This window comes from Sciurus vulgaris (assembly GCF_902686455.1).
Source record: "Sciurus vulgaris genome assembly, chromosome: 1".
NCBI classification, from domain to species: Eukaryota; Metazoa; Chordata; class Mammalia; order Rodentia; family Sciuridae; genus Sciurus; species Sciurus vulgaris.
Window position 1 is genome coordinate 209503215 of NC_136461.1, and position 26131 is coordinate 209529345.

Here is a 26131-nt window from a genome sequence, read left to right on the forward strand (position 1 = left end):
CTTTTCCATAAAAAGAAGCAATAAACATACAGAAATGTTCTCTGAAAGATCCACAGCAAAACACTCTGCGGCCTGATATTCCTCTGTTGGCTTTTATGTACGCTCTTCCTCTTTCTGTGGAAACTTCTATGAGGAATAAACTAAGACCTCTTACTACTTTGTCTGCCAGCTCCTAAAACTACGGAAAGCAGTGCCTGGCACTAGGCCTGGCAGCCTCTTGGGGGCTGAGGTCACACTTGACCGCTGCTGAGCCCAGAAGGGTCAGCTGAGGCCAGGCCCACTTTGGGCAATCAAGGCACGTTTGATTAAGTGAACTTAGGAGTAGAATTAAATAGGGATGTATTTTGGCTCATTTTTCTTATTAATCTGTATCATGATTACATAAAAACACTTTGGGGTGAACCTAGTTCATGCTCCCAGGCCTTGAAGAACAGGTGAGATTTTCCTATAACTTGCTAAGATGGTTTTACTGTCAAAAACTAATCAAAAAGAAAATGGCTCCAAACACCTATTCTAAAAAAAAAAAAAAAAAGAAAATCACAGACCTGGGACATCTCCGACAGTAAATTAGCTTATATCTAATAATTTCAGACACATTTAACCAACTTTTTCTGTAATGCAACAGGAGCTGGAGCCCTCAAACACTCTCCCTGCATCTACAGGAATGACTTGCAAAGCCTGTCTTGATTTTTCAAATTAAACTGGTGAAGCCCACATTCCTGGACACTGGACTTGGAGGCATTTCCTATTCACATAGCCCGAGACTTGTTTCTAAGGAGAAACCTTGCCCCTGCGTGGTTTCCACCTGCCTCCCCTCAGCAGCCCACGCTCCCCCCTGTGCACCAGCACTGACTGGCACCGGCACACCTGCCCTCCTCTGACGCCTGAGAGTAGGGCTCTGAACTCTGCTGCCCACCTCCTGCCCCCTCGCTCGCAGGCAGCCTTGTTCCTGAAGAAAGGCCCACTATTGCCTGGGCATCGACTGCTCTGCAAGTCCCACCATGTGACTGAGCAAGCCAGACAACAGAGGACCACACCCCTCATCCTCTGGGGGAACTACACAACCCCAGCGTGAGTGTGGTCCACATCTGCTCAGGAGGGACAGAGGGATGCATGACCAACCAGGCTGCTTCTTGCTGATGATGATATCGAAATCACACCTTTTCCCATTTCTGCCATCAAAGATAATATGAACTTCCAAAAATGAGGAAAGTTACATTTCAGCATTCCTCGTGAGAGGATGGAACTAAATTCAGTTGATTTAATTTAACATGTTTAGAGAAAGGAATGACTGAAAGGTAAGAGTGGAGAGGCTGTAAAGAGAAGGACAACTCCCTGGGCTCCAGGGCACCTGAGCCTGTGGAGAGCGCTACAGCTCAGGAGCACCTGGCCCAGCGCTCACTGCAATCGCCATGGGAAGGTGGGAAGGAGGTACCCTTGACCGCAGCCTGGGCAGAGGAAACGGGGGCTCCAAGAAGTGCCCAGGACTAACTGCACACAGAATCTGAACACAAGACTGCTGGACCCACCTGTGTTCCCTAACATTATAGAAAGGCACAAACAGGACGTGGCTGCTGCACTTCTCCCTGAGACTTAAAGAAGCATGCAGTGTCCCTCACAAGTCACACAGGGAAATGGACAAGAGTACACAGGGCAGCCTCCTCACGGAGAGCCACGGCAGCCCTGTGGAGGAAAAGGACCTTGCTCTGACGGGAGGAGGGAAGTGTGAAGTCCAGAGACCATGGGACAAGACATCACACGCATTCCAATTCTTCCTATTTCAAAATGGCAAAAACTCGGGAGAATGGCACAAAAATAAACCTGGAAAATACAAGAAAGTAGCATTATATCGGGGTAAAAATTAATCTGGAATGAAAACAAACCTATTTGTTGATAAAAAACAGGAATATATAACCGGTCCTCTGGGTCAGAAGAGCCCAGGTCCAGGGACGATGAGGGGTGGCCTACAGCCAGGATCATACCTGGCTCCCAGGGACTTCCTCAGTGCTTCCCCAGGAAGGCAGCTGCCACTCAGTGACATGTCTCTATGGTCCACATCACAGTGCGGAGGCCAAAGCCTGGGCTTTCTGTCCAGGGCAGCACAGTAGGGAGGGGACTTGGGCATGTCACACTCAGCCCTTGCTGCTCTGCTTCCCTCCTCCTGGGCCCCAGTTCCTGGGCTTCACTTTAGAAAACCACACGGGCCCACCACCCCCACCCCCACCCCGGCAGCTTGCTGTTAGACTTAGACCTGAGTCCACGACCCCATGAGAGGCAGTGAGGGGCCAGGGGACACAGCCTCCTTCACAGGTGTCTCCAAAAGCTACCTCTCTCTTTTCCTGGACCCTGTGGGAAGAGGATATGACATCTGGAGCTGCTGCTGCCACTCTGATGCCTCCTGGGGCTGAAAACTAATGTCCCCCACAGTACAGAGGCATGGCCATGGGAGGGAAACCAGGTCCCCCAGGCTGCGTGAGTGTCCGCCCCAGCCTGCCTCTGTTCCCCTGGGCTTTTGAGTATACATGCCCTAAATCCTTTCTGCCTACATAGTCTAGGCCAGGTTTTCTAACCATTGCTACAAAAGAACTCGAATGGATACATCCCTCTGCTCACTGAGCATGCTCAGAGGCCAGAGCCAGGCCAAACAAAGAGCTCTTCTGAGTGCTCTTAAAAGAAAGACGGGGTGCCCACAGAGACGTGTGCTCACGTTCCACGGCTGCTGGCCAGGACACAGCAGACGCTGCAGCAGGTACTGTGGGCGGGCCAGGCAAACGCCAGTCCTGACCTTCCTCCTTGGCTGCCTGTGCAGTCCAGAGGAGCTCTGTGCAGGCAGCCTCAGCTTCCCTCATGACCAGAGGCCACCCGGCACACTTCTGGGTGGGGAGACTGGGGCAGAAACCCACAGCGAATCTGTCAGGAACACTTCTGTCCTGTTATCAAAGGAGAGCCCTCCCTGAACCTGCCCCCTCCTTCCTCCGGCTTGGATGCAAGTGTGTTATCTAGAGCAGCTGCAGTCACCTGGTAATCGTGCGGTAAAGGCAGAATCAGAGAGAGGCCACCTTTCTCAGGTTCTTCATAAATAAGAAAAATAACCTCCTCCTGGACTCACAGCCAGACTGTTTAGTGCTCTTCACAGCTGAAGTAACACCTAACTTACACAGAAGGTACAGTCATTGCTACCTGGGCACCTTCAAAAAAGCCTCGTAGAGGACGTAACCCTTGAGCTAATCTCATAAGACAAGAAGCACCACCAGGCAGACAGAGAAGAGGCCGTGCTCCGGGCAGATGAGGCCTGAGCCCATCACACATCTGAGCTACCTTATGGGTCTCTACAAGGGGCAGGGGATAGCCGGACCAAGCAAACAAGGGGCTCACAATCAAGGCCAGACAGGGTGGCCCCGAGGCCCGGCCAGACACTGAAAGCAGGGAAGGGCGGTGCACAGGCTGCGGCCACACGGCTTTCCTATCTTCCCTACAAGCTCCCGCTCACAGATGGGGCAGCAGGGCTCCCCTGGGTGGAAAGGTCTGACCCCGGGACTCCGGCACCACGGCTCAAGCACTGGTTCTTCCCAGACCTTCACGGGTCCTGGCATAAACGATGCTCCGTCAACCCATCACCGGGACAATCCAGGCTGACTTGTCCAGCTAAAGGTCTCTGAAACCATAAAGGACAGGCTGACACAGACAGCGGGTAGTGCATGAGATCAGCTTGGAGAAAACAGTCTGTGACCACATCAGGTGGCAGAAGAGCACAAGGACACCAGCAGACCCAGCTGCTGGCAGGAAAGCTCTCGGAAGGGCTGGGAAGACCTTGGAAGCCAAGGAGGGGCCTACAGCAGACTTACCCAGTGGTATTTGCCTAAATGTAACCACTACTCTCTGCCCAGTTTGCTCTATCTCATGTTTGTAAACAGCTCAGGGATGAAAATATTAACATGACAGTATTTTTAGGCACAGCAGTGTTTGAAATGTGGGTATAAAAGAGTCCCCAGATGGGGGCTGGGGTTGTGGCTCAGGGGTAGAGCACTGGCCTTCCAGTTGTGAGGCTCTGGGTTCAATTCTCAGCAGCGCATATAAATAAATAAAATAAAGGTCCATCAACAACTAAAAATATAGAGAGAAACAAAGGTTGACTGGGCACTCGTGTGTGCCACGTACCATGCTCCACACTGCGTGCCCATCACTCAGCTGAAACGAAGCCAAGCAGCCCTGCAAGAGACGTTACACCCGTCTGAAAACAAGGGAGAGGAGGCTGCTGGAGAACAAACCCAGCTGTGTGGCTGCCTCGGCAACCAACGGTCTCTGGGCCTCTGCAGGGGAGGAAGCCCTGCCAGCACCAATCTTCCCCAGCTTCACTGACAAGAGGCCTGAGTGCTCGGACATCCAGATCTAGCATCAGAAGCCCAGAAAGTTCTAGGAAGTTCAGAATGTCCTATTATGCAAGCCTTTCTGAATTGAAAAAATATCTAAGTCATGATGCAGATAAAAAATTATTAAGAAAGGTTTTTCTAGTCTTTTATTTTTTTAAAAATGAATCATGACCTTAATCCCAAATCAAACGTATTCCACTCTAAGTCCTGCTCATAGGAAAGCCCAGAAGGGACCCTTTCCTTTCCTGTCCACATCAGGGAGGAGGTAGCAGCACGTCACAGCATGGGGCTTCCTGCCTGGGGCCTGCACGCACGCACGGCAAGGCTCTCTGACACCCAGCTGGCACCCGAGCGCAGTGTGCCACGGCCCAGCCTTCCTGGGTTTCAGTTCTCAATGGAGAGGAGCGGGATAAGGAAACTGAAGCCCAGAAAGACCAGGGGCTCTTGTCACCCAGGCAGCAGGCCTGTGAGTTGGCCCAGGTCTCCCTGGGCAGCGCAAGGCCACGGGACCCAGGGAAGAGCAGCAACCAGCACTTCCAAGGGGGCTGGTGCCTTCTGCTGTGGAACCCTGTGCTACAGCACTTCCATTCTGCTGTTTCTAGAATCTCACTACCCTCTGAGAGACAGTGGCACAGAAAGGGATCACAGGAAGGAGACCCCAGGATGGGGACCCAAGGACAGCTTACTGTGGCAGCCGCTTACTGAGGTGAGCAGTGCTGAACTTCACACCACAGTGGCAGGACAGGGCCCAGAAACCTGGCAGATGGAACCTGAAGTTGGCAAAGGCACCAGAGCAAAAGAGGGCCACCCACTGCCATCAGCAGGACACAGGCCAAGAAAAGAGATGCCTGGAAGCAGGAGAGGGACAGGACAGGCCAGTTTCCATCACAGTTCAGTGGTCGCAGTGCAGCCAGGGACACAGGAGACCCATTTGCAGGCAGCTCAGCCATCTGACAGGCGTGGGACCACAGTAGTCACATGATGCCACTGGATTTTCTCACGTACGACACTCACTCTTCCAAGGACTGCTGGCATGGTTCACAGGCTGATAAGCCAGATTCGTAGCCAAACACGGAGCTCCCCTTGATCTCCACGCACGACCAGACCAGGGCAGGAGTGGGCACGAGGTGCACCCTGCTGTCTGGGCACAGGGCCGGCTCACCTGACGATGGGCAGCTTGGTGAAGGGCACCGGAGGCAGCATGAGGCCATCGGGGAGAGTGATGGGCTCCATGGTCCCAGGGCACTTGGATGTGTAGCTCTCCAGGCTTTGAGTCACATCTTTTTTCTCTGAAGATAAAATATAAACAAAATAAAAGTTCATTAGACAAAAGCAAAACTGGGGGTTTTTGTTTCTTTTATTTGTTGCAATCAACACCAGTCCCGTGAGTCCAATCTTACAGCAGAAATAAGGGTCAGTGACTACCAGAGATGAGAACTAAGCAGACCCTTTATCTGACTTACATGAATAACCTTGAGCAGCTGCTCCCTGCAGGCCTCAAGCTGCCATCCAGGAGAACAAGTCCTTACCCAACTCCAGGAAAGCCAGGCAGGCCTGCAGAATCAGTACATCTCAGCAACTACTAGGACCAAGGACAATGCCAGGACCTGTCCCCAAAGAGTACCCAGTCTATTTAGATGACAGATAACTTGAGCAAATAATCACAGATTGACAGTTTTACGCAAACATAGAGCTTCATGAGGTAAGACTGCTCTCTTCCCCAACCCCGTCCCTTCCACTGGAAAGGAAGAAGGGCAGATACGGTCAGTGACAACAATATGTGCTCACTGTCCAGGCAGGCTCTGGACACACGCTCAGACCCTGCAACACCCCAGCACTGTGAGGTCCAGAGCCCCCCACATGCTCAGGTGATGACTTGGGACAGCAGGCAGTACTATTCCCACATTACAGAGGAAAAACCTGAGACCAAGCAAAGAGTGCAGCTTGTCTAAGATCGTGAACTCAGCCCTAAGTCTGTGGTCTTCATACTGCAGCGTCTTAAGAATTAAGAAAAGGCCAAGTGTAATGGCACACGCCTGTAACCCCAGTGACCCAAAAGGCAGGAGGATCACAAGGTGGAGGCCAGCCTGGGCAACTTAGAGAGACCCTGTCTCAACAATAAATTGAAAAGGGTTAGGGATGTGACTCGGTGGTAGAGCACTACTGGTACAACAAAAAGAACGAAAACCAAGAAAAGCAAAGACGGGGAGATGGGTGTGTACAAGGGGTTCATGCCTGCTGCCACTGTGGAAGGCAGGCAGGAACTAGAAGAGAACAGCAGCAGAGGGGACAATCAACAGTGACGTGGGCCCAGGTTTGGGTGGAGGGTGGCCTTCCCTGCCCCGCCCGCTGGAGGGGAAGCACTAAGCCCTTCTGCATCTCAGCCCTCAGAAGGAAGCATCCAGGGCCAACCGGGACACTGCATCAAGGAACAGCGGCCTGCAGACAAGGGCACTGGATGAACTGAAATGATGACCACTGTGGCACTATCAGAGGCTGCAAGGGACAGGCTGGACAGTAGGCAGAGAGAAGGCCACGGGCTGCACAGAGACCCCAAGCTCTCTTCGGGCTGGGAACCACAGCGAGGGCTAAGGCGGGAACCCCCTGGATCCCTAACCCTAACCCTAACCACACAGACTGACCCTAATCACACAGAGATTTTCTGTCCAGGCGCTTTCTCCAGGAAGCAGGAGGCAGGAAAGTAGACAGAACTACTTCTGAATACAAGACAGCAATGCTCACCCGCAACATGAAAAAAATCTTTAAATAATCAAATCATTTTCAATTTATAGACGATAAATCTCCCCAAGGGCTCCAGCTGATGCTATGCAAATTACCTAATTTGCCTAGTGATGGGCAGAGCACTTGCGGTTCAGGTGTCTTGTTAGGCTAAATTAGGCCAGTTCCAAGTACACTCTCAGTAAACGCCGCTAAAACGAACGAAGCCTAATGCTACCCAAGAAGTCAGCCCCACACAGGGGCTGAGTGAGCTGCAAAGACCTTGCTGGAGAGCAGCGCCCACGGCGAGCGGCTGGCTGAGGCATGGCCTGCAGGCCCGCCAGCAGGGACCCCTTGTGCTGCAGCTACCTCTGCCTGCCTCCTACAGAGGATCCCATGGGGGCCCACAGTCACTCCTTCTCCTTGGTCGCAGCCAGGCGCACCTCTCCAACTGCCTGGGGACACCCTGCCAAGCACATTTTTGCTTTACCCACCGTGTGCTTAGAGTGCATCCCCAAATTCACGTATTAGGAGCTGCATGCCCCATGGGACAGTGTCAGGGGTGGGGCCTCGGGGGAGCATTTAAGTCACACAGGCTTTGCCCGCAGGAACAGACCTGTGCCATTTGAAAGGGTCTGCTGGGGAAGTCTGGCCCTTCTGCCTCCTGCCAGGTGAGGACGGAGCGTTGGAGGCACAACCAGATGCCAGCGCCTTGACCTTGGACTGGCAGACTCTAGGACTGTGGGAACCTTTGCTGTGTGAAATGCTCAGTCTGTGGTGCTCTGCTGCGGCAGCATGACTAGGATGCCCACCGTCAAACAGACACTAACCTGCCGGGTAGAGAAGGGACAGTCACCTGCCTCGGGAGCCGAGGAGATCGGGGACAACTTTCAATGATGTCTCCGCTTTCCTGGCTGTCACTGTCCTTACCGTCAGAGGCCCGCCCAATCCCCAGTGCTGGAAAAGCATCCAGAGGCCAGGACTGCCTTTGGAGGCTGCGCAGGGCCCGGGAACAGGTGCTTCTCAGCTTTCTTTTTCCACACGACCAGGGGTCTCCGTGGCGATATCTGCGAGGCATCCGGAGTGGGGTGCTGGTGTGTGACCACAGCACAGCCCACCCGCCGTCACGCTCCACTGGCCGGGCTCCTGCTGGACTCCAGCACCAGCCAGACACCACTGCCCAGATCAACTGCTCCATCGATGACTCGAGGTGGCCCTCTATGCAGCTCGTTTCTCTGCACTCATAACTCTGGGTTTGTCCTGCAGGAAGAATGCTTCCCGCATCAACCGTTTGTTTATCCTAACACACACGACACCCGCAGGAGGCTACAAGTGGTGGCGTCCCTGCCGTGGTCCGGGTGGAGAACAGTGCCTGTACAGCCAGGGACAGCCAGTGGGGTGCCTTACTCATTCCCCCCACCAGCAGACGATCCCTGCACAGCTGGCTGCGGCCACGTTTCTCTCTGGTGTGTTAGGGTTGTACATACTGATGGGGTTTGTCGCCATGTTTGTACACAAACACAATGTAACAAGGTACTCTGGCCACTCTCCTGCCCCAGCGCCCCTGCCCTCCCTGCCTCAGACCCCTAAACCGCCCCTCCACTGATCTCCCTCGGATTTTCCTGAGATCCCCACCTTTCCACCTCTCTTTTCCTTTTGCCTCTCCAGTCTCCACTCGTAAGCGAAAACAAGGCCTTTGACCTTCTGAGTTTGACTTATTTCACTTAACACAACTGTCTCAACTTCCATCCAGGTTTCTGCACGTGACACAATTCACGTTTCTTCATGGCTGAATAAAGTTCCTTTGTGCATACATACTACACATTCCTCATCCGTTCACTAATGGACACGCGGGCTGGTTCCACAACGTGGCTGCTGCGAATCGTGCTGCTATAACCGTGGGCACGCACCTATCACTGTGCCAGGACGACTTGAATTCTTCAAGGGAAACCAAGGTAAGACAGCTGGGTGGTTCAGTAGCTCCGGGCCTAGTTTCTGAGGAACCTCCACACTGATTCCCTCAGTGGTTGACTGATTCGCAGTCCCACCAACCGTGCAGGGGTGTTCCCCTTCCGCCACATCCTCTCGGGCATTTATCATGGTTGGTTCTTGATGACTGCCATTCTGACTGGTATGAGATAAAATCTCAGGGTAGTTTTGATTGGCATTTCCCTAATTGCTAATGATGTTGAACATTTTTTCATCTATTTGTTGGCCATCTGTATTTCTTCTTTTGAGAAGTGTCTGTTCAATTCATTTTCACATTTATTAATTGTGTTACATTCTTTTTTTTAAATTTGCAGTTGTAGATGGACACAATACTTTTTATTTTATTTATTTATGTGGTGCTGAGGATCGAAGCCAGTGCCCCACACATGCAAGGCAAACGCTCCGCCATGAACCATGACCCAGCCCATTACTCTTTGTTTTGTAAGTACCTTTTTTAAAATTTTCTCTTACTATCAACACCACCATTGATCTATTTTTTGATAAATAACATTTTTAAATGTTTTTCCCATCCTCACTGCCCCACCCTTCCCCTCACTTCCCTCTGCATAATCCAAAGTTCCTTCATTCTTCCCTACCTACCCCCCACTATAAATCAGCATCCACTTATCAGAGAAAATATTCAGCTTATGGTTTTTTGGGCTTGGCTTATTTCACGTAGCATGATATTCTCCAGTTCCATCCATTTACCTGCAAATGCCATAATTTCATTCTTCTTTAAGGCTGGGTAATATTCCATTGTGTATATACATCACATTTTCTTTATCCATTCATCTGTTGAAGGGCACCTAGATTGGTTCCATAGTTCAGCTATTGTAAATTGAGCTGCTATAAACATTGATGTGGCTATATCTCTGTAGTATGCTGATTTTAAGTCCTTTGGGTATAAACCAAGGAGTGGGATAGCTGGGTCACATGGTGGGTCCATTCCAAGTTTTCTGAGGAATCTCCACACTGTTTTCGAGAGTGGTCGCATCAATCTGAAGTCCCACCAGCAATGTATGAGAGTGTACCTTTTCCCCACAACCTCACCAGCACTTACTATTGCTTGCATTCTTGATAACTGTCATTCTGACTGGAGCGAGATGAAATCTTAGTTTTGATTTGCATTTCTCTAATTGCAAGAGATGATGAACATTTTTTCATGTTTGTTGATCAACTATATTTCTTCTTCTGTGACATATCTGTTCAGTTCCTTAGCCCAGTTATGGATTGGGTTATTTGGTTTTTTGGTGTTGAGTTTTTTGAGTCCTTTATAGATCCTGGAGATTAGTGCTGTATCTGAGGTGTGTGTGGTAAAGATTTTTTCCCAATCTGTAAGTCTCTCTTCATGTTACTTAGCTTTTTAGTTTGAATACATCCCATTATTGATTCTTAATTTAGTTCTTGTGCCTTAGGAGTCTTATTAAGAAGTCAGGTCCTAAGCCAACGTGATGGAGACTTGAGACTACTTTTTCTTCTATTAGGTACAGGGTTCTCTGTTCTGGTGTCTAAGTCTTTGATCCACTTTGAGCTGATTTGTGCAGGGTGAGAGATAGAGGTTTAATTTCATTTTGTTACATATGGATTTCCAGTTTTCCCAGCACCATTTGTTGAATAGGTTATCTTTTCTCCAGTGAATGTTTTTGGTGCCTTTGTCTAGTATAAGATAACTGTATTTATGTGGGTTTGTCTCTGTGTCTTCTATTTTGTACCATTGGTCTATATGTCTATTTTGGTGCCAATACCATGCTGTTTTGTTACTATTGCTCTGTAGTATAGTTTAAGTTCTGGTAGTGTGATGCCCCCTGCTTCACCCTTCTTGCTAAGTATTGCCTTGGCTATTCTGGGCCTCTTATTTTTCCAAATAAATTTCATGATTGCTTTTTCTAGTTCCATGAAGAATGTCATTGGGATTTTAACAGGAATTGCTTTGAATCAGTATAACTCTCTTGGTAGTATGGCCGTTTGGACAATATTAATTCTGTCTATCCAAGAACAAGGGAGATTTTCCATCTTCTAAGGTCTTCTTAAATGTCTTTCTTTAGTGTTCTGTAGTTTTCATTGTAGAGATCTTTCACCTCTTTTGTTACATTGATTCCTGAGTTTTTGTTTTTGTTTTTTTGAGGCTATTGTAAATGGGGTAGCTTTCCTAATTTCTCTTGCAGTGGATTCATCATTTATATATAGGACTACATTTGATTGATGGGTATTGATTTTATATCCTGCTACTTTGCTGAATTCATTTATCAGTTCTAGAAGTTTTCTGGTGGAATTTTTTGGATTTTCTAAATATAGAATAATGTCATCTGCAAATAGTGATAGCTTGAGTTCTTCTTTTCCTATTTGTATCCCTTTAATTTCTTTCAACTGTCTGATTTCTCTGGCTAGAGTTTCAAGGACTATGTTAAGAATAAGTGGTGAGAGTCCCTGTCTTAATTCAGTTTTTAGAGGGAATGCTTTCAGTTTTTCTCCATTTAGAATGATGTTGGCTTTGGGCTTAGCATAGATAGCTTTTACAATGTTGAGGTATGTTCTTACTATATTCCTAGTTTTTCTAGTGTCTTGGACATGAAGAGGTGCTGTATTTTGTCAAATGCTTTTTCTGTGTCTACTGAGATAATCATATGATTTTTGTCTTTAAGTCTACTGATGTGATGAATTGCGTTTGTTGATTTTCATGTGCTGAACGGACCTTGCATCCCAGGGATGAACCCCACTTGATCGTGGTGCACTATCTTTTTAATATGTTTTTGTACGCAATTTGCCAGAATTTTATTGAGAATTTTTGCATCTATGTTCATGAGGGATATTGTTCTGAAGTTTTCTTTCCTTAATGTGTCTTTGTCTGGTCTTGGTATCAGGGTGATACTAGCCTCATAGAATGACTTTGGAAGGGTTCCCTCCTTTTCTATTTCATGCAATAATTTGAGGAGTATTAGTGATAGTTCTTCTTAAGGTCTGGTAGAATTTGGCTGAGAATCTGTCTGGTCCTGGGCTTTTCTTCATTGGTAGGCTTTTGATGGTGTCTTCTATTTCATTGCTTGAAATTGATCTATTTATACTGTGTGTGTCCTCTTGCTTCAGTTTGGGTAGATCATATGTCTCTAGAAATCTGTTAATGTCTTAGAGATTTTCTATTTTATTGGAGTATAAATTTTCAAAATAGTTTCTAATTATCTTCTGTATTTCAGAGGCATCCATTTTGATATTCCCTTTTTCATCATGAATTTTAGTCATTTGAGTTTTCTCTTTCTCTTTGTTACTCTGGCTAAGGGTTTATCAATTTTATTTATTTTTTTAAAGAACTAACTTGTTGCTTTGTCAATTTTTTCAATTGTTTCTTTTTTTTTTTTTTTTTTTTTTTTTTTTTTTTTTTTTTGCGGTACTAGGGATTGAACCCAGGGCCTTGTGCTTGCCAGGCAAACACTCTACCAACTGAGCTATATCCCCAGCCCCTCAATTGTTTCTTTTGTTTCAATTTCATTGATATCAGCTCTGATTTTAATTATTTCCTGTCTTCTGCTGCTTTTGGTGCTGATTTGTTCTTTTTCTAGGGCTTTGAGATATAATGTTAGGTCATTTATTTGTTGCCTTTTTATTCTTTTAATGTATTAGCTCAATGCAATAAACTCTCCTCTTAGCACTGCCTTCATAGCCTCCCGGAGATTTTGATATGTTGTTATTGGTGTTCTCATTTACCTCTAAGTATTTTTTATTTTCTAATTTCTTCTTTTATCCATTCTATTTAGTCTCCAATTGTTGGAGCAGCTTTTATTTTTTATTTATTGTTGATTTCTAGTTTCATTCATCTTATAGAATGCAGGGTAGTATTTCTATTTTTTTGTATTTGCTGAGAGTTGCTTTGTGGAATAACATATGGTCTATTTTAGAAAAGGATCCATGTGTGGCTGAGAAGAAAGCATATTCGTTTGTTGATGGATTAAATACTTTATGTCCATTAAGTCTTAATCATTGATTGTATTATTTAATTCTATAGTTTGTTTAGTGTTTGTTTGGAAGATCTATCCAGTGATGAGAGAAGTGTGTTAAAGTTACCCAGTATTATTGTGTTGTGGTCTATTTGATTCTTTAAATTGAGAAGGGTTTATGTGTGTAGATGCTCCATTATTTGGGGCATATATATTTACAATTGTTATATCTTGTTGGTGTATGATTCCCTTAAGCAGTATAAAATGTCCTTCTTTGTCCCTTCTGACTTTGGTTTGAAGTCCACTTTGTCTGATATGAGGATGGAAACCCCTGCCTGTATGAGCAGTCCCTGTGAGTGATACGTTTTTTTCCCAACCTCTCACCTTCAGTCTGTGGATATCTTTTCCTAGGAGGTGAGTCTCTTGAAGAAACCATATTGTTGAGGGTTTTTTCTTTTTTTTTTTTAATTCAATCTTCCACTCCCTGTCTTTTGATTGATGAGTTTAGGTCATTAACGTTCAGGGTAATTATTGAGATGTGATTTGTATTCTTGGTCATTTTGGTTTATTTTTGTTTTTAACTTGACTTGGTTTCTCCTTTGATGAACCTTTCCTTGAGTATAGTTCCTCTCTCTGCTGGTTTTCACTGTTTTGTTTTGTTTTGTTTTGTTTCCATTTCCCCTTCATGAAATAAAATATTTTGCTGAGAAAGTTCTGTAGTGCAGGCTTTCTAGTTGTGAATTCTTTTAACTTTTGTTTATCATGGAAGGTTTTTATTTCATCTTCAAATCTGAAGCTTAGTTTTGCTGGATATGAATTCTCAGTTGGCATCCATTTTCTTTCAGGGCTTAATATATGTTATTCCAGGACCTCCTGGTTTTAAGGGTCTGGGTTGAGAAATCAACTGAAATCCAAATTGGTTTCTCCCTATATGTAATTTGATTTTTTTCTCTCATGGCCTTTAAAATTCTATCCTTATTCTGTATGTTAGTCATTTTCATTATAATGTGTCTTGCTGTGGGTGTGCTGTAATTTTGTACATTTGGGGTCCTGTAAGCCTCTTGTAGTTGATTTTCCATTTCACTCTTTAGATTTGGGAAGTTTTCTGACTTTGTCATTGAAAAGATTGTGCATTCCTTTGGTTGGTATCTCCATGTCTGTCTATTCCACTAAATCTTAAATTTGGTCTTTTCATGTTATCTCATATTTCTTGGAAGTTCTGTGCATGGTTTCTTACCATCTTCTCTGTGCAGTCAACTTTATTTTCAAGAGTATATATTTTTTTCTTCACTGTCTGAGATTATGTCTTCCTAGTGGTCTTGTCTGTTGGTGATGCTGTCCATTGAATTTTTAATTTGGTTGTTTCCTTATTTCAAGGATTTCTGCTTGATTCCTTTTTATAGTCTCTGCCTCTTTATTGAAGTGATCTTTCACTTTCTGTATTTTCTCTCTGACACCATCTTTTATTTCAAGCATCAATCTAACTATGTATTTTCTAAACTCCTTCTCTGACATTTCTTCCACTCTGTTGTCTATGGATTATATTGTTGGAACAACTTGGTCTGTTTGAGGCACCATGTTCTCTTGTTTTTTCATGTTGTTTGTGTGTCTTCTCATCTATCAGTATCAATCTGAGGCAATACAGATTCTACCCTGTAGTCTTATAATGTTCCTGAAGGCTTCCAGTACCTCACCTTTAAGAGGGAGACCAATATTAACAGCACCCAATGCAAACAATACACCTCCTTAAACTAAATGACTCCTACTCAGGAATTTATACAGTTTTGTTGCAATAAACAGAAATGAAGTGATCAATTATTGTCTGCAATATAAGCAGTAAGTTTGCTAAGTCCATTTCAAATGATGGACAGTGAGGGAACAGAAGTAGTGTAAGATGTGATGTTTATGAGGGAGAAAAGACAGAGGTAAAAATTTATAGAAAGAGTGAGGGAGGAGTTAATAGAGGTTGACTGTTATTATGAGAGAAGTGAGAAAGGGAAACCAGGGAACAGACAGGTAAGAGAAAAAACATGCAGATTTTTTTAAAGTAAAAATATAAGAATACACAACAAAACTGTAATATACTATTCAGACATCCCATTTCTCAATAAATTGATGCATGAAAAAAATTTGAATTCAAAGACAGTAAAGGGGGCTGGGGTTGTGGCTCAGCAGCGGAGTGCTTGCCTAGCATGTGTGAGGCAATGGGTTCGATCCTTTTATGATCCACATAAAAACAAATAAAATAAAGGTCCATTGACAACTAAAAAAAATATTTTTAAAAAAGACGGTAAAAATGTGAGAGATAAGGTAAAAAAAAAAAGTTTCAATGGAAAATCGAATGATTGCTTCCATTGATTTTCAAATTTTTTCTCCACTTCCCTTTTTCACTGATAGGTGGGGTTGTCTGAAGTTTGATGTTAGCTCCATTCCAGTGGGTGCCAGACTGGTTGGGTGGGTGAGCTGATAGCAAGGTGCCCTCACACTCTCGTACAGTCTTCCCACCCAATGTAGCTGGTCCCCTCTGTCTCTGCATACTTCTGGGCTCACTGAGCTGCAGAGAGTCCTGTTTTCTCCAGTTTCTTCAACCTGTGTGCCCCCAATGGAACTGCCCCTCATCTCTGTCTTTCCACAGGCTTGCCAAACCCAGACTGGCCCACGCAAACCCAGCTGCAATCTGATGGACCTGGGCTTCAACTTCCACATTCCCATTAATGCCTTTTCAACTTGCAGAGAGACCACCAGGGACATGCTCACACAAAGGAGCAACCCTATAAAGGGGTAGCCAGATGGCAGCCACTACCACATTGAGCACAAAGACTTTAGGTACAACCAGACCTGCAGGTACCCCAATATATCTCAGGACCTGGCCTGTGTCCCCAGACCAAGGTGGTCATGCCCTGAAATGGCAGAGGTGGCAGCAGCAAACCTGCAGGCCCTGGCTGGTGTCCCAAGATGGTGGCATGTAACCAAACCCGTGGGTAGTGTGACAATAGACTTCAGGCAACAGCAGGCAGCAGGAGATCTGATGGCAGTCTACAGGTGGTCTGCAAGCTAACAGAGAACAATCTGCGGGTGGATTTTGGGCAGTGGGCGATGGGTAGGTGAAAGACAGGCAATGGGCAGGCAAGAGGCTGGCAAACCAGCAAATGGCAGATGACAGGCAGCAGTCAGCTAGCGATCTGCACTTAAAAGGTGGGCGATGTTCTGGCAGAGGGTGGTGATCACAGTGGATGAATGGGAGTAAACTGCAGGGGATCAATGGGAAGTGATGACCGCCTAGCAGAGAAGCAGAATTTCCTCCTCTTGAATCCCGAGTCACGGAACGACAAGGAGTGCAGCGCCCTCTGGTTCGCCATCGTGGACCTCTTCCCCGTTACATTCTTTTTGATGTTCAAAGTGTACCTCTTTGAACAGGTTGGCTCCTGGGTCCTGTGGATAAGGCCTCAATGCACTCTGACACTCTCCTTCATTCCAGCCACAGACCCAGGATCAAATTACTTCTCCGACAAGCCTCGATTCCCTCCGGTGGGAAAGGGTTCAGAGACCAGAACCTGGAAGCCAGGGTGCTGAGTTACTGGATTCCCACTGTGTTTCTAGGCCTTTCAGTGCTGAGATAGGGCTGGGTTGTGGCTCAGTGGTAGCATGCTCATCTAGCACGTGTGAGGCCCTGGGTTCAGTCTTCAGCACCACATAAAAATAAAATAAAGGTATTGCATCCACCTAAACTAAAAAATTCAAAAATTTTAAAAAGTGCTAACATAACAAGTGATTTTTTAAAATATTTTTTCAGTTATTTTTACGTGGTGCTGAGGATCAAACCCAGCGCCTCACACATGCAAGACTCTATCACTGAGCTTCAGACCCAGCCCAAGAAGTGATTTTTACTTTAATTTTTTTTAAAGTTTGACAACTAACCATGAAAGGTTTTGTACTGAAAGCTCCTTAAAGGGAAGAGTGCCTTTCATTACTGACATTCTCTGGGCACCTTCTATGTGCCAAATACTATACAAAGTTTTCCAGGCACTAAAATCCTTACAGCAAGGTATCCTGGTATATAACAGGATCTCAGTATTTTCTGATTCAAAATACCCTCTCACAAAATTCCTGCCAGGGTAGAGGGGAAGGCATTATTATTCCCTTGAAAGACAATAAACATTATTCTTGGAAATTTGATTACAGAATGACATTGAACACTACCAAAAAATTAGTAATTTGAAACCTAAGATTAACATCATGATTATATAAGAAAATGTTCAATTTTCAACAAGGCATACTAAAGTATGAAGATTTAAAATAATCCAGCAAATAAAAAAACAAGAAGTGAAGTAAACATGTGCAACGCTCAAGGAACAGTGAACCGGAGCAGCTGGTGTGCAGGGAATTATTTTGCTATCCTTCGCACCTTTGTGTTTCAAACCGCTTCCTGCACGTATTGTTCTACAGGCCTGAGGAAGTGAGATGCTCTTCTCAAGGGCACAAAGAGGAAGGGATGTGACTGGGTCCTCCTATCCCAACAAACAGGGCCTGACCATGGGGCCCAGTGCCACCACCACACCAGTGGAAGAGCACCAGGCTCTGGGGCTGCTGACACCTGTCAACACTCCAAACCAGAGTGAAACCTGTGATAAAGCTTGACATTCTCAAGCATATGACCCAGTCAGTGGGAGGCAATAGCTCCTTAATTCATTTCACCAAAAATCAATAAACCTCATTTCATTTTGATCAGGATGCCCAACGATGCTTTCATTCAAATTAGAGCACCTAATGTCTTTGAGAGCTATTTATTTCCATGCCAGAGATTAAAGAATCCACACAAACGAAGACCATCTCTGATGAAAAATGGTTGTCACCTCATTAAACTCTTCTTCATGGAGGCAGAAAATGTGGTCCGCTGACTTCTGCCTGCAAACAATCTGCAGGTCATCCGACATCTCAGGAGCTGGAGCGGCCATGAGAGCCACCGCATCGTGACCGCAGTTTACTCTTGTTCCTTCTAAGTAATCATCTGAGACAGCCATGTTTGCATTAAGTCTGTTAGGGTGTCCCAAACAGGTAGAGAGGAGAAAATAGAGAAAGAAGTACACCTTTGTTCTAAATCTGAGAGCAAAGAAAAACTAAGGACAAAGAAGAGTGAAGTATGCAGAGGAAAAAAGTCCAGATGCGGTTTGATGCAATCTGAAATTATAGTTTCAGAATTAATTCTGGTAAGTTTCACTTATAGAAATGGAAAACAGGGTTAATATCTGAATTTCTTTTCTAAGAACACTATTATCGGGGGATTCAAGATGGCGGACTAGAGGGTGGCTGCGTTCCGTGTTGCTCCAGGACTCAGGACTCAAGAAGAGGAGATATACACAGACTTGCGACCAACTCAAAGCAGCCGGGTGAGTCTCTCCCGTTGGGGAGGCGTCCCAGATGGGGCAGTAGTCCCCGAACGCAAGGAACTTTGTGAAGTAGAGCTGCCCGACGAAGACACCCCTCCCCCCGCTGGAGCAGTGAACGCGGACAACTGGGAGCATCGGAGAGGAGGCCGCTCAGCACAGCGCTTGGACTCGGCGCAACCCACCCGGACTCTGGGAGGCTACCCAAAGGAGACGGTGCGCGGTGAGCTGTTTGGACTGAAAGCGACCACCCCTGAACACAGGGGGCTGCCCAGAGGAGAAGGAGAAGCACGGGCTCGGCACATCGCTTGGACTTGGAGCAGCTGCGCCAGGGCTCCGGGCGGCTATCCGGAGGAGCAGCGTGGTGAGTGGTATGGAATCAGAGCATCCGCTCCTAAACACAGGGGGGTTGTCTGGAGAAGGAGGAGGAGCGCGGCGGGGTGCTTGGGCTCGAAGTGACTGCATCAGGGCTATGGGTGGCAGTCGGGACGAGGAGGTGCACAGTGAGTTCCTGGGATCGTGACGAATGCACCAGATCTCTGGGTGACTGCCTGGTGGAGAAGGAGGTGCGCGGTGGGTCACCTGGACTTAGAGCGACCGCACGGAACACCAGGCGGCTGCCGGAGGAAAAGGCGTGTGGCGGGTCACTGGGACTCGGAGCCACTGTAAGGGGCTCCAGGTGGCTGCTCAGAGGAAGGGCCGCATAGCCAGGCGAAAAGTGCAGAGCAGGGTCCCAGGGCCTAGGCGGCTTCTTGGTGGAAGAGCCGCACAGACAAACTGAGGGGCAGAGCGAAGGCTCCAGGACTGCAGGCAGCTTCTCTGAGGAGAGGCAGCCTAAGGAGTTTCGTCTGCGAAGGGCGAGGCTTCCAGGCCCAGGAAGTAGGTCCAGGTCCCTGGGAACATTGCAGAAGAAGGCTGACCAGTCCAGGCGGTAGTTGTGAATTGAACGGAACCTCTAGGAGGGGAACAGACCAGCGAGACCTCCCCACCGGGTGAGTCCTCCCTGTCGGGTGAGGTTCTCCCAAAAGGACTGTAAAACCAGAGACACAGGCCCAAACTGGCCTTGCATCAGCCCACATCCTACTGCCCCTTTGGATGACCATTCGTCAGCAAGTGAAGGTACCTCTGCCCACTAGCAGGGAATATACCCCGCCGGAAGGCCACCACCCCTAGGGAGACAGCTAATTGTGGAGCACCGCATTATCAACTTCCTCCAAGACTTCAGGCTACTGAAGGCTAAGAGGGGATATACTAGAAATCTTCAGGGACATTATAAGTCAATAGAGAAAATCTGCAATATCACAGCGGTCAACTGCTACCTGAACAATATGAGAAAACAAGGAAAGAAAATGCTGCAAACAAATCTAGATGTTACATCAATGAAACCCAACAACAGCATGGCAGAAGAAATGACAGAAAGGGAGTTCAGAATGTACATAATTAAAATGATCAGAGAAGCAAACAATGAGATGCAAGAGCAAATGCAGGCACTCAATGATCGCACCAATCGACAGTTAAAAGAGCAAATACAGGAAGCAAAAGATCATTTCAATAAAGAGTTAGAGATATTGAAAAAAACCCAAACAGAAATCCTTGAAATGAAGGAAACAATAAACCAAATTAAGAACTCCATAGAAAGCATATCCAATAGGATAGAACACCTGGAAGACAGAACCTCAGACATTGAAGACAAAATATTTAACCTTGAAAACAAACAGAGAAGATGGTAAGAAATCATGAACAGAATCTCCAAGAACTATGGGATATCATGAAAAGGCCAAATTTAAGAATTATTGGGATTGAGGAAGGCTTAGAGAAAAAGATCAAAGGAATGAACAATTTATTCAATGAAATACTATCAGAAAATTTCCCAAATCTGAAGAATGAAATGGAAGATCAAGTACAAGAGGCTTATAGGACTCCAAATATACAAAATTACAACAGACCGACACCAAGGCACATTATAATGAAAATACCTAACATACAAAATAAAGACAGAATTTTAAAGGCTGCAAGAGAGAGGAATCAAATTACATTCAGGGGGAAACCAATACGGATATCAGCAGATTTTTCAATCCAGACCCTAAAAGCTAGAAGGGCCTGGAACATTTTTCAAGCCCTGAAAGAAAATGGATGCCAACCAAGAATCTTATACCCAGCAAAACTTACCTTCAAATTTGATGAAGAAATCAAATCCTTCCATGATAAACAAAAACTAAAAGAATTTACAAAAAGAAAGCCAGCATTACAGAACATTCTCAGCAAAATATTCCATGAGGAAGAGATGAAAAACAAAGAAGCAAATCAGCAATGGGAGGAACTATCCTAAAGGAATTGTCAAATAAAGGAAGAACCAAGTCGTGTCAAAATAAATAAATAAAATGAACCAAATGACCAGGAATACTAATCAATCTCAATAATAACCCTGAATATTAATGGCCTGAACTCATCAATCAAAAGACATAGACTGGCAGATTGGATTAAAAAGAAAGATCTAACAATATGTTGCCTGCAAGAGACTCACCTCATAGAAAAAGATGCCCATAGACTAAAGGTGAAAGCATGGGGAAAAACATACCATGCACATGGACTCAGCAAAAAAGCTGGAGTATCCATCCTCATTTCAGATAATGTGGACTTCAAGCCTAAGTTTGTCAGAAGGGACAAAGAAGGACATTTCATACTGCTTAAGGGAAGCATAAATCAGCAAGACATAACTATCATAAACATCTATGCCCCAAACAGTGGCTCATCCATGTATGTCAAACAAATCCTTCTCAATTTCAGAAACCAAAGAGACCATAACACAATAATACTAGGTGATTTTAACATACCGCTCTCACCACTGGACAGATCTTCCAGACAAAAATTGAACAAGGAAACCATAGACCTCAATAACACAATCAATAATTTAGACTTAACGGACATTTATAGAATATACCATCCAACCAAGAGCGAATACACTTTCTTCTCAGCAGCACATGGATCCTTCTCTAAAATAGACCACATATTATTCCACAAAGGTAATGTAAGCAAATACAAGAAGATAGAGACACTACCATGTATTCTATCAGATCATAATGGATTGAAATTAGAAATAAATGAAAGAGTAAAAAACAGAAGCTACTCCAACACCTGGAGATTAAACAATATGCTATTACATGATGAATAGATAACAGAAGATATTAGGAAGGAAATTAAAAAATTCTTAGAGGTAAATGAGAACAAAGAAACATCATATCAAAATCTCTGGGACACTATGAAAGCAGTACTTAGAGGAAAATATATTTCATGGAGCGCATTCAATAAAAGAAGTAAAAATCAACAAATAAATGACCTAACACTACAGCTCAAAGCCCTAGAAAAAGAACAGACCAACGCCAAAAGTAGTAGAAGATATGAAATAGTTAAACTCAGAGCTGAAATCAACGAAATTGAAACAAAAGAAACAATACAAAAAATTGACAAAATAAATAGCTGGTTCTTTGAAAAAATAAACAAAATTGATAAACCCTTAGCCACTCTAACAAAGAGAAGACGAGAGAAAACGCAAATCACTAAAATTCGGAATGAACAAGGAAATATCACAACAGACACGATTGAAATACAAAACATAATTAGAAGCTATTTTGAAAATCTATATTCCAACAGAACAGAAAACCTCGAAGACATCAACAGGTTTCTAGAGACATATGAATTGTCTAAACTGAACGAGGAGGACATACACAATTTAAATAGACCAATTTCAAGTAATGAAGTAGAAGAAGTCATCAAAAGCCTACCAACAAAGAAAATTCCAGGACCAGATGGGTTCTCAGCCGAGTTCTACAAAACCTTTAAAGAAGAGCTCATTCCAATACTTCTCAAAGTATTCCATAAAATAGAAGAGGAGGGAATCCTCCCAAACTCATTCTATGAAGCCAATATCACACTGATACCTAAACCAGACAGAGACTCATCAAGGAAAGAAAATTTCAGACCAATATCATTAATGAACATTGACGCAAAAATTCTCAACAAAATTTTAGCAAATCGCATACAAAAATATATTAAAAAGATAGTGCACCACAATCAAGTGGGTTTTATCCCAGGGATGCAAGGTTGGTTCAACATCCGGAAATCAATAAACGTAATTCACCATATCAATAGACTTAAAGTCAAGAATCACATGATTATTTCAATAGATGCAGAAAAAGCATTTGATAAAATACAGCACCCCTTCATGCTCAAAACACTAGAAAAAATAGGGTTAGTGGGAACATTCCTTAACATTATAAAGGCCATCTATGCTAAGCCCATGGCTAATATCATTCTAAATGGTGTAAAACTGAAAGCATTCCCCCTAAAAACTGGAACAAGGCAGGGATGCCGTCTTTCACCACTCCTATTCAACATCGTACTTGAAATGCTAGCCAGAGCAATTAGACAGACCAAGGAAATTAAAGGAATATGAATAGGAAAAGAAGAACTCAAACTATCCCTATTTGCTGATGATATGATTATATACTTAGAGGAACCAGGAAATTCCACCAGAAAACTTTTAGAACTCATAAGTGAATTCAGTAAAGTAGCAGGTTACAAGATCAATGCTCATAAATCCAAAGCATTTTTATACATAAGTGATGAATCCTCAGAAAGAGAAATTATGAAAACTACCCCATTCACGATAGCATCGAAAAAAATAAAATACTTGGGAATCAATCTCACAAAAGAGGTGAAAGACCTCTACAATGAGAACTACAGAACACTAAAGAAAGCAATTAAAGAAAACCTTAGAAGATGGAAAGATCTCCCATGTTCTTGGATAGGCCGAATTAATATTGTCAAAATGGCCATACTACCAAAAGTGCTATACAGATTCAATGCAATTCCAATTAAAATCCCAATGATGTACCTTACAGAAATAGAGCAAGCAATCATGAAATTCATCTGGAAGAATAAGAAACCCAGAATAGCTAAAGCAATCCTTCGCAGGAAAAATGAAGCAGGGGGTATCGCAATACCAGAACTTCAACTTTATTACAAAGCAATAGTAACAAAGACGGCATGGTATTGGTACCAAAATAGACAGGTAGATCAATGGTACAGAATAGAGGACACGGACACAAACCCAAATAAATACAACTTTCTAATACTAGACAAAGGTGCCAAAAATATGCAATGGAGAAAAGATAGCCTCTTCAACAAATGGTGCTGGGAGAATTGGAAATCCACATGCAACAGAATGAAACTAAACCCATATCTCTCACCCTGCACAAAACTCAACTCAAAATGGATTAAGGACCTTGGAATCAGACAAGAGACTCTGCAGATTATAGAAGAAAAAGTAGGTCCAGATCTTCAACATGTCAGCCTAGGACCAGACTTCCTCAACAGGAATCCCATAGCACAAGAAATAAAAGCAAGAATCAATAACTGGGATAGATTCAAACTAAAAAGCTTTCTCTCAGCAAAGGAAACTATCAGCAATGCGAAGAAAGAGCCTACAGAGTGGGAGAATATCTTTGCCACTCATACTTCAGTTAGAGCACTAATTTCCAGAATCTATAAAGAACTCCAAAAACTCTACACCAAGAATACAAATAATCCAATCGACAAATGGGCTAAGGAAATGAACAGACACTTCACAGAAGAATATCTACAAGCAATCAACAAACATATGAAAAAATGTTCCACCCCTCTAGTAATAAGAGAAATGCAAATCAAAACCACCCTAAGATTCCATCTCACCCCAATTAGAATGGCGATTATCAAAAATACAAGCAACAGGTGTTGGCGAGGATGTGGGGAGAAAGGTACACTCATACATTGCTGGTGGGGCTGCAAATTAGTGCAGCCACTCTGGAAAGCAGTGTGGAGATTCCTTAGAACACTTGGAATGGACCCACCATTTGACCCAGCTATCCCACTCCTTGGTCTATACCCAAAGGACTTAAAATCAGCATACTACAGAGATACAGCCACATCAATGTTCATAGCTGCTCAATTCACAATAGCCAGATTGTGGAACCAACTTAGATGTCCTTCAATTGATGAGTGGATAAAGAAATTGTGGTATATATATACAATGGAATATTACTCTGCCATAAAGAACGATAAAATTATGGCATTTGCAGGCAAATGGATGAAATTGGAGACCATCATGCTAAGTGAGATAAGCCAATCTCAAAAAACTAAAGGACGAATGATCTCGCTGATAAGTGGATGATGACACATAAGGGGGAGGGTGGGGGGAGTTAGTGTTAGGGTTAGGGTTAGGGTTAGGGTTAGGGTTAGGGAGGAGGGCAAGAATGGAGGAAGAAAGGACTGTTTAGAGGGAAAAGAAGGGTGGGAGGGGTGGGGGGAGGGTAAAAATAAGAGAATGAATCAAACAACATTACCATATGTAAATTTATGATTATACAAATGTTATGCCTTTAACCCATGTAGAAACAGACAAACAACATGTATCCCATTTGTTTACAATTAAAAAAAAAAAAAAAAAAAAAAAAAGAACACTATTATCAGGTGTGGTGGCACAGACCTGTAATCCCAGCAGCTTGAGAGGCTGAGGCAGGAGGATCCTGAGTTCAAAGCCAGCCTCAGCAACTTAGTAAGGCCCTAAGCAACTCAGCAAGAACCTGTCTCTAAACAAAATACAAAAAAGGTGGGGCTAGGGCTCAGAGTTTAAGTGCCCCTGAGGTTCAATCCCCAGGGCAAAAAAAAAAAACAAAAAAACAAAAAACGACTGATCTTCGAACATCCTGGTGTGGGTGTGTGAGAAGAGGGAACCCTGGTGTTCCACAGAAGGGAGTGCTGGTAAAGCATTATGGAAAATAGGGTGGCGTCCCAGAGAAATGAGAGCACATCCCGTCCAGCCCAGTCTCCCCTCCTCCAGGCGCACGCCCCAGGAGATGACCCAGGAGATGAGCTCACCCCCTTATAAGGACACCTGCCTCCATGTTCCCTCTGCTGACCACGGTTCTCACAGGCGACCTGCGTGATGGGCAAACAGGAAGGAGCTCAGCGGGCGTGAGGGGCACATGAGGGGCTCGAAACGAGCACACTTTAGCTGTTCCTGCCACAGGAAGTCACTGTGACACAGGTACAGAAACCTGCTTCGCCGCAGCGACCACTCCACCACCTACAGGTGTCCACAGCATCGCAGGCAAGCCTCCAATACCCACAATGAATTCTATTTTAAAAATAAACAAATGAAGGAACAGAAAGATTCACAATTATTCTGAAGTTAGAGGCTTTAACACATTCACTAAAATAATTAAAAGAATGAGTAGAAAAAAATCAGTAAAGACAGAGAAGAGTCAGCACACGACCAAACGTCCCCCGACTGACGTTTATGGAACCCTGCACCGTCTCCTGAAGAGTCCAGATCCTCTTCAAGCACTCAGGGAGACACACCAACACAGACAGGGCACACGCCCTGCCAGAAGCGGGTCTCGATAGCTACATGAGGCTGAGATCCCGCAGACTGTGTCCCCAGCGACAACGACACTGAAACAGAAATCACACGGGAGACCCACCGCACCCGCGACACCTGGAAGTCAAGCAACACATGCGTCCAAGTTAAAGCTGAGTGGGACTGCTGAAGCACCTGCACGTGGTGGTGGAAGACGCGCATGGAGATGTGTGACCTGCACCCAAAGCTTTGAGGAAGTTCGCGGCTGCCGGCGTCTCCACTAGGAAATCAGGAAGGGCCAAAGCGACTGCTCGTCCCCACTGTGACAGCTAGGAAGAAACATGA

The 26131-nt window shown here is 44.8% G+C and overlaps 1 protein-coding gene across 1 annotated transcript in view; it reads right to left on the reverse strand.

The window, feature by feature from the left end:
* The window catches only part of TRAPPC9 (trafficking protein particle complex subunit 9), a 568317-nt gene that overhangs the window by 450153 nt on the left and 92033 nt on the right, over positions 1–26131 (reverse strand). Inside the window, exon 11 of the mRNA XM_079106933.1 lies at positions 5533–5659. Within this exon, the coding sequence (XP_078963059.1) occupies positions 5533–5659 (127 nt within the window). The remainder of the gene's footprint in view (positions 1–5532; positions 5660–26131) is intronic.